This window comes from Micropterus dolomieu, linkage group LG08, assembly GCF_021292245.1.
Source record: "Micropterus dolomieu isolate WLL.071019.BEF.003 ecotype Adirondacks linkage group LG08, ASM2129224v1, whole genome shotgun sequence".
Lineage (NCBI taxonomy): Eukaryota > Metazoa > Chordata > Actinopteri > Centrarchiformes > Centrarchidae > Micropterus > Micropterus dolomieu.
In genome coordinates, this window is record NC_060157.1 from 1,440,944 (window position 1) to 1,450,699 (window position 9,756).

Here is a 9,756-nt window from a genome sequence, read left to right on the forward strand (position 1 = left end):
CGGCAGCATCCAGCGTAATCCCGTCTGGCCTGCTGCACATGAAAGCCCTGCAGTGGTGGCTAAAATCCAACGGATTCTCCCCGAGGGAAAATTCGTTCTGTCTGATACGGGTTACGAACAGGTACCTTCGTTCCCTGTCAGTATGGAGGAAGCCTTGGTTCCTGTCCCAGGGTCCCGTGTTGGGAGCGTCATGTCGCCGGACAATTATTTTCTGGTCTCAAGAGACGAAGCACTGTCCTCTGTGGTTCTCCCTCTCGCCCCCAGCCCCGCTAGGGCTGGATGCCATGGTACAGACGTGGCCGAGGCTGCGGCTGTATGCCTTTCCCCCAGTCGCTCTGCTTCCCTCTGAGGAAGGACCTGCTGTCTCAGGACCAGGTATTTCACCATTGCCCCGCCCTATGGAGACTGTGGGTCTGGCCCCTGAGGGGGCCCAGTTCCTGGAGGCGTGCCTCACGGCAGGAACAGTCGAGACGCTGCTCAGCTCCGGAGCCCCGTCCACGAGAAGGATGTACGGCCTGAAGTGGAATGTGTTTGCCACCTGGTGCAGAGAACGAGCGGTGGACCCAGTTACCTGCCCGGTGACTATGGTACTGGAGTTCCTCCAGGACCGTTTCTCTGCTGGCCTTTCCCCATCCACACTCAAGGTATATGTGGCTGCGTTCCACACCCCTCTGAGGGATGGGCCTCTGGGGAGGCTTCCACTGGTCGTGCGCTTCCTCTGTGGAGCCCAGAGGATGAGACCCGTGACTCATTCCAGGCTTCCCATCTGGGACCTGGCGGTGGTTCTCGAAGCGCTGGCTGAGGCCCCCTTCGAACCCTGGAGTCAGCTGAGGCCAAGCACCTGACCCTTAAGATGGCCTTTCTCCTCGCTATCACCTCTCTGAGGAGGGTGGGGGATCTCCAGGCACTTTTGGTGTCTCTGCAATGCCTGGAGTTTGCCCCGGGGAGGGTCAGAGCCATCCTGCACCCCTGGATGTCCCTAAGGTCCCATCCAGGTTGGCAGGGTCCACGGTGCTGCAGGTTTTCATCCCCCATCGCATGTGACGGCAGAGGACGGGAGACTTCATCTGCTCTGCCCTGTCAGAGCACTGAGTATTTAAACTCTGAGGTCTTCCAGGTGGAGGAAAGCTGACCAGTTGCTGGTGTGTTTCGGGTCCCCCAAGGCTGGGCTCCCCGCTTCGAAACACACGATCAGCAACTGGATTGTTCAGACTATTTCCCTGGCCTATCAGGTGCGCGGGTTACCTTCACCTATGGCCGTAAGGGCGCACTCTACTCGAGGCATGGCGGCTTCTAGGGCCCTCCTCGCAGGGGCGTCGCTCCACGATTTGTGTGATGCGGCTGGCTGGGCCACCCCTCACACTTTAATCCAGTTCTACAGTCTGGACCTTCCTTCTGCACCCGGCACCCGTGCGCTCTCCTCCTAGTCGTGCCGTCAGGTTCTGGACGCTGGGGGCAGGCAGGGTTTCGGCGTGGCCTAAGTGGGTATTCTCGTTCCCATAGTGTCGTCACCGATGCAGTTCGAGTTCCCTCGAAGGGGAATGTCTCAGGTTACACGTATGTAACCTTGTTCCCCGAGAAGGGGAATGAGACACTTTGAGACGGTTTCTCTCAACAAGCAGCTGAGACAGGAGGGGAGGGGCTGCAGCGTGATGGCTCGCTCATTCTATTGGCTGCCTCCGCACAATAGTCAGTGTTGATAGGCTATTATTTGTGACTTGTAACCAACCAGCTTGTACTGTGGGCGGGACAAGCTCACAGAGCGGCGACAGCAGATGGAGAGGTGGCTGCATCAGGGCCAAAGGAGCGCATCGTTTTATTAATTAACTTTATCGGCTATCTGTTTTTAAAATGACCAATGCAGATTATTGGAAAAACGCTGAATATCTGCGCCGATAATCGGCCAGACCGATTATTGGTCGATCCCTAGTATATAGTATAAAGAAATTATAATGAATACGCTGACGTTAACCCTAAAGAAACCTAAACCACAGCGGTGTAATATCAGAAAAGTTTATTTATTTTATTTGCAAACAGTTGAATGTCAACTAATGTTACAAATTCTCTCTAATAATTACAATCCAATAAAGTGTAACCTATAAACATATTAAATTATACTAACGTTAGTGTGTGTGTACGTCCATACACATACATGGGTTTTTGTCAAAACATTTTGGCCTTTTGTTCACACACAAACTGCATTTGAGGTCCCTGAAAACGAACCTTTTTATAAAAACTCCTTTGCAGAAACTCTATTTGCAGTGTTCCACACACACACACTAGTTTTGCTATTTTTGTGGGGACAAATGTCTGAAAAATTATTTTTAATGATGAATCAGTGATCAAAACAGTTTTTCTGTTACTCACTGCTGAGTAATCGAACTCTCCTCTGTGTAATGGCGGACGACTATTGAATTATTTCTACAGGCCGAGGTCTGTCTCTGTCTATGGCTGTCTAATTGAGTCAGTGATCACAATAACTGTTTTACTTATTAATAATTTTTGTCTTCAGACAGATTGGCCTTCTTCCTTTAAGCTGAGCCCCCTTGAGACTAGCAGCATTGTTTGAGTCACGAGGACAAAGTCCACCATCGGGTATTCAGCTCCTCTTGGTTAACTGGTGGACGACTATTGAATTATTTCTACAGGCCAAGCACTGCTGGTGAGTGAACAGAAAATCTGCATTCCTTTAAAACATGAAAGTTTTCATTGTTAAGTTTTTATGCTTTATATTGACTGCTCTATTGTCTGCAATGTTGTTGTAGAGAGCAGAATTTCGACTGAGGTTGAGAAGGCATCGGCACACTGCTCATCTCCTACAGCCGGCCATCACGCTACACATTTGGGCAGAACCGGGCTGATGATGAGACTCTGAATTGTGTCGACAGGAAATCATAGAACTTGCTGCACACGTTTTCTAAGTGAGTATCCACATTCATTCAAAAATATCTATCAGCATTAAACTCATAGTAACCTTTGAATTTCTAAAGGCTGAATTTCTAAAGCGCTTTTATCTAAAGTGATTTACAATATCTCCTCTCAGTCACTTCATACACTTTGACCTGTTGACAGGAGGACAAACCGGCAACTCTGTGGTCAGGGGACAACCTGCTCTACCTGCTGAGACACAGCCGCCCCATCGAAACATGTCATCTCTCAAATTTGTAACCTGGAATGTCAAAGGTATTAAGAACAAATGTAGAGCAGTACTAAGTCATCTGAGAGAACTAGATGCAGATGTATGCCTACTGCAGGAAACTCACCTATCTGATGCATCCTTGAAAAAGATTCATTTATTAGAAGAATTCAATATTTTTCCTGCTCATTACAACACAAGAAAAAGAGGTGTAATGATCCTAATCAAGAAAAATATCCCATTTGTCCATAACACCACAATCAAAGATCCTGAAGGAAGGTTTGTTATTATAAATATCTTTATCAATGGTCAGCCAGTAACCATTGGAAATATTTATGGCCCAAACGAAGATGAACCATCCTTTTTTTATAAATTGTTCTCCTCCCTCGACAAAATCCCCCACTGCCCAATAATACTTGGAGGTGACTTTAATAAAGTTATTGATAAATCAATCGACAGAACAATCAACTCAGGCACCATGCGTGCCACAGAAGCACTAAAAATGTGTATGAGCGAGTTTGGACTCTGTGATATTTGGCGATTTAAACACCCAACTGCTAGAGAATACTCATTCAGGTCATCAAAACAATCACAAAGTCGACTTGACTTCTTCCTAACCAGCAACTCAATAATATCAAATATCACAGACACACATATTTACCCCATTCAAATCAGTGATCATGCTCCTGTGTCACTAACATGGAATAGCGAAGACCAACACCAACCCAACACTGGATGGCAGTTTAACAAATCCCTACTAGAAGACCCTGAATTTGACAGTTATATTAAAAGAGTTTGGCCATCCTTCCTGGAAATAAATGATTCTCCAAAGTCATCAGCTCTCTGGGAGATGGGTAAGGCAGTACTAAGAGAAGAAATTATATATTTTTCTGATCAAAAAAAAAAGAAAGAGAATGAACAAGAAACCATTTTGCAACAGAATACTGAAGAATTGGTGAACAGCAACTCTAGTAACCCATCAGAAGAAAATCAAATTAAACGAAATCAAGAAAAAACAATGATCCCGGTTATTCAAAACTCGGCAGGGCAGCCCAAACAATCTCTGCAAGAAATAAATGACATTTTCAGAACATTCTACAAAAAGCTGTATTCAGAAAATGACACTAATCGAGAAGGCATCCCTTCATTTCTGAACAGTATTGACCTTCCACATCTTACCATAGAACAAAAAGAAACGCTTGATTCACCGTTAACATCAGACGAACTCTCCACTGCTCTTGATAACATACCGAACGACGAAGCGCCAGGACCTGATGGCTTCCCTGCTGAGTTTTACAAACACTTTTGGCCCATCCTAGAATCACTTTTTTACCAACTGACGTCTGAAATCCAAGATGGATTACCAGCAAGCTTTAATATGGCCACAATCTCACCTATTATAGAACCCGAGAAAGACCCGACTCTACCAGGCAGCTACCGTCCCATTTCACTCCTCAACACAGACATAAAAATCATAAGTAAGGCTCTAGCTCACAGACTAGAAACTGTGCTTCCCTCCATAATCCACCAAGATCAAACTGCTTTTATTGAAGGTAGACACAAATCCAGTAACACACGCAGACTGATGGATTTAATGCATTATTCATCTCTCCTGCAAACAAAAATCATCATTGTCTCCCTTGATGCAGAAAAAGCTTTTGACATGGTAAATTGGACATTTCTATTTGCCACATTGAGGAAATTTGGCTTTGGAAAAGCATTTATTAATTTGGTTAGGACTCTGTATACTTCAGCTTCGGCCGCTGTCTTAACTAACAGCCAAACATCTCAAAGTTTCACACTGCACAGGGGGACCAGGCAAGGATGCCCACTCTCCCCATCTCTGTTCAACATCTTTATTGAGCCTTTAGCAGCAGCCATACGCCAAAACAACCACATCCAAGGAATTCAAACATTTGACACACATCATAAAATCAGTCTCTATGCAGATAACATATTGCTGTATCTACAAAACCCTCTGTCATCATTAGAAGAAACCATGAGGCTCATTGAATCATTCTCCCAAATTTCCAACTACACTATAAACTGGACCAAATCCACTATCCTCCCACAAAGGATCAACAGGAGTGACTTGAAAGCCCTTACACCACCTATCCCACTATGCCCTGGTAACGTCATGACATATTTAGGGATCAAAATTTCCCCCGAGCTGTCAAAACTAGTCCAGCTCAACATCACCTCACTACTCAAAACAATCGAACATGATCTTCAACGCTCGGTGAACTTTCCAGGATCTGTTGAGGACAGAATAGCCATTGTTAAAGAGAGAATAGATAAAATCAGTTATCTATTCACAATGATTCCAAGTGAACCCAGCCTCCCGTGATTTAAAAAATTTGACTCCATCATCACCAAATATTATTGGAAAAACAAGACTCCTAAAATCAAACTAGCAACTCTAAAAAAAACAAAACACCAAGGAGGGTTAGCGGCCCCACATTTTTTGCATAATTTTTTCAAATTTGTATCTAAGTGGATGCATCACAACCAATCAGACAGCACATGGATAGATATCGAAAAAACACTTTGTGAAGAAAGTAATATTTCAGAATTACCATTTCTTAGCAAGTCCATCAAACGCCACCGTTGTTCCAAAGCATTAACAATAAAATCAACTCTGACAGCCTGGTGGAAATTCCATGAAATCATGGAAACCGTTCCTGCACCAATAGACTACGCTCCCATTTGTAACAACCCTGGCTTCAGTAATAACATCTGGGTCTCTTTCTCCTACCTAGTTGAGAAGTATGGAATGACTATCCTGAATATCTTCTGCCCTGCTGAAAAAAACAGCTTAGACCAGCTTTAGTCTAAGATGGTCTGCCAGCCTGACCAGCCTTGATACCTTGGGCTGGGCTGGTTTGTTGGTTTAGAGGGGTTTTGGACACTTAAGCTGGGCAAGATTGCTGGTTAAGCTGGTCAGTGGTCTTGCTGGTCACCATCATCTTTTAGCTGGTCAGACTGGTATGGTCTTGAGTACACTTTTGCTGGTATACCGGTAGCTTGATGGTTAAGCTGGTCTTAGAAGATGATGATGCTCAAATGCAATTACAGCACAGTAGCTCAATTGACAAGACTGCATTATAGACTGTGTCAGTGGGGCCAATACTCTTGATATGTTTTATATTTTTTCAAAACCATGCTGAATTATATGTGTAAAACCTCTGTTTCCTGTGCTAAATTGTTTTGATCAAATAATAGTTTTGAGTAAACCTCTAAAATACGAGTTGTTTTGAAACCAAAAATGCGTGTATGACAAGCATGTTCATAAATGTGACATCTGACAGTTTGGGTCCGAGCACATATTTTACCAAAAAGGTACCAGAATGTATACAATCCATTCCATGAAAAAATACTACACACATATCAATTTAATTTATACATTTTTTTTATTATACACTTAATAAATTAACATTAGCCCAACTTTGACATGAAGGGTGAATACATATCAGAATTTAATTTATATCAAAAACAGCATTGGTAACAAAACTGTCCAGATCCACAATTGTTTTAAGTTTTTTTTTCTTTTTTCATAAGGTCTTGAATTTTTTGTGAAATGTAGTATCCCACAAGCTTCTCCCTCTTCTCCCTCTCTGTCTTCTCCATGTTCTGTGCCTTCAACCATACACTGAAGTGCTCTTGAAAAAGGGCGTGGTGGGTGGGGTTATAGAAAATACACATGCATTACCTTTCTGCCTTGAATGTTTTTATGCAGTTGACATTCAGTGTAGGAAGTGTAGGAAGCATACCTTTGAGGATTCCAAGCTTGTATGTGATAAGGGAGGCTTTGCTTCGGTATTTTTTGTTGGGCATTCCTTCCCAGACACGCTTCTTCCCCTCAACTCTACCGTACCCCAGATGGCTACAGCCAACTCTTTTACAAAGAGTGAGTCCTTTGTTGTAGAGTGGATTTTTCTCCACACCTCCTCACGCAGCCACATGTCTTTTCCAATGTGGATCAGAAGAAGTAATATTTTTACACATTATTTCTGAGTGATTCATCTCTGCTAAATACCTGTAAACACAACAAGTTTATCCGCAAAGCTTGAACTGAAGAAATAGGTTTATGCACTAGAAGAAAAGGTGACTCTTAACAAATAATCATACAGGTCTGTCGCTGCTAGGTGTGCATTACTAACATGTTAACCATAAGCAATTTTTAAAGTCTAGATTATATAAAAAATAATGTTGCTAAGTATTGCCTCTGTCTGTGTAACCCTATGTTTATCTGTTAGTCCAATAACTTGACAAAATTGTTACACATTTTCAAAAATAATGGCTAAAGAAATAGAAAATGGAAACAATTTGTACCATCCCAAAAGGTTTGGACAAGGCGTCGGCTGAAGTGGGTCCCTCTCTGAAGTGGGGTTGTTGATTGCTGGTGGTGTCAAAGGTGCAATGACACAGTGTTGAGAGGTCACTGATTCTTTACCATAGAATATGGATATTAAACACAAAGAAGGGATAGCAGAAAGAGTTTTGATTAATATTACATCTGATACATATCATTAACTAGACTGTAGCCATGATAGCAGTCATGTGAGACTGGAAAACTTATTACACATCAGAAAAAATAACAAAAATAGTGGATTGATGAAAATGGGGAGACAGTCCAAAAGAGAGTGTTGCTCCTTTTTCTCACTGAAATTAACAGAAAGTCAATTTAAATGTGACTGTACCTTAATAGGCTATATGTGGGCCATTGCTGATTGTGTACAGGTACATATTTCAGTAGAATGCAGATGTTGTCTGTTTGTAAACCAAGCTGACCAAAACTACCATTATGCTTTAAAAACAAAAGCCGTGAGGGCTTTTGTTTTTTGAGAAAAGACCTGTTTCAGCAGTTCATCAAGATTTTGTTGCAGTGTTAAGTTTGCATTTCTGTAAGTTGTCAATTCCTGTTCCAGCTCACATTTACAGTTCTCCAATTCAGCAGATCTTTATTATAAAAAGAAGAAAAAAAGGAAATGTGCACGTTAATAACCTTTTAGTATCCCACTACTTCCATCTGAAAACTGATATTTAAAGAACACATAAGCATAGATGTTTACAAAAATGTCCACCACTTTTATAGAAATGTATTAAAAAATGCTTTTATTTCATTAAATAAAATATATCAGATGCAAGACAACACCATTGATAAGATGTGTCTTTGATGTAAACGTCTTATGTTGTTTCAGTGTACTATATAGGCCTTGTCATGTTTTCTTTGTGCACTTTTTTCATGGTTTCTTAATTTTGTTTGTAATGGTCCAGGTCTTGTTTTAGATCCTGCTGTTTTCTTTGCATTTGCTGGTACTTCAGTCTTAGTTCATCATGAATCTTTTGGGGAAAAACTCCTCCATCCTCTTCACTGTCAGAGAAGATGTCTTGTAGTATCTCCTCCCTCTTTCTCTTTTTGTCATTTACAAACAGTGGAGAATGTTTTTTCATCGCTTTCTTTTCAGCCAAGATTTACATTAAGCTTTTCCTTTTCTCACTTCCCTCTGCTGCCTTACTGGTTTTCTATAAAAATAAGAAAAGAACAAGTGTGAACCCAAACTGATGGAATTAAAAAATTGTACATTACAAGACAAAATAATACAAAGCACTGAGTAGCATAGATCAGTGGTTCTCAAAGTGGGGTCCAGGGACACCCAGGGGTCCTTGAGAGGGTTCCAGGGGGTCCCCAGCAAAAAGGGAAATCATTTATTTTCACTATAATTCCATCCATAAGTAACACAATGACAGAAGGTATGACTATTTTGGTCATGAGTTTCTGTAATATATATTTATGTATATTTTCTGTAATAAAACATCTAAAAACCCAATATCCTATGAAATGGGAGATCCTGGGACAAAATCTTATCAAATGGCGGTCTGTGGTCTAATTTGTGTCACTTACAATAAAAATGTGAACGTCATTGACGTGAAAACGTTTGAGAACCACTGGCATAGATGTATCACACTTAATAGAAGGCAATTTCAGAAATGTGATCCTTTAGTGTGAAAATTCATCTGATATCGTACCTCTCTTGGTTAAGGTTCTTTTCAAGATGCTACAAAACCAACTTACAGAGACTTCTAAATTGCTGAAGAAAACTACTACTAACCGACATTTTTTGGTGCCAGACGGGCCGGTCTGAGTATTTCACAATCTGCTCAGTTACTGGGATTTTCACGCACAACCATTTCTAGGGTTTACAAAGAATGGTGTGAAAAGGGAAAAACATCCAGTATGCGGCAGTCCTGTGGGCGAAAATGCCTCGTTGATGCTAGAGGTCATAGTAGAACGGGCCGACTGATTAAAGCTGATAGAAGAGCAACTTTGACTGAAATAACCACTCGTTACAACCGAGGTATGCAGCAAAGCATTTGTGAAGCCACAACACGCACAACCTTGAGGCGGATGGGCTACAACAGCAGAAGACCCCACCGGGTACCACTCATCTCCACTACAAATAGGAAAAAGAGGCTACAATTTGCAAGAGCTCACCAAAATTGGACAGTTGAAGACTGGAAAAATGTCGCCTGGTCTGATGAGTCTCGATTTCTGTTGAGACATTCAGATGGTAGAGTCAGAATTTGGCGTAAACAGAATGAGAACATGGATCCATCAT

The 9,756-nt window shown here is 42.0% G+C and overlaps 1 protein-coding gene across 12 annotated transcripts in view; it reads right to left on the reverse strand.

The window, feature by feature from the left end:
* Window positions 1-6,527: 6,527 nt before the first annotated feature.
* LOC123975597 (BEN domain-containing protein 5-like) overlaps window positions 6,528-9,756 on the reverse strand; it is an 18,296-nt gene continuing 15,067 nt past the window's right edge. For 4 of the 12 annotated variants that reach the window (XR_006826106.1, XR_006826107.1, XR_006826108.1 and 1 more), the window contains exon 3: window positions 8,235-8,662. Coding sequence is in view for 3 of the 12 variants with exons in the window: in XM_046057205.1 (XP_045913161.1) it covers window positions 6,775-6,795; window positions 6,907-7,116; window positions 7,469-7,583; window positions 8,656-8,662; window positions 9,633-9,689 (410 nt within the window). In the remaining 9 variants the exon portion in view is untranslated. Of the gene's footprint in view, window positions 6,796-6,906; window positions 7,117-7,468; window positions 7,584-8,069; window positions 8,096-8,234; window positions 8,663-9,632; window positions 9,690-9,756 lie in introns of those variants that run through there. The other 8 variants (XM_046057205.1, XM_046057204.1, XM_046057206.1 and 5 more) reach the window with 4 other exon arrangements.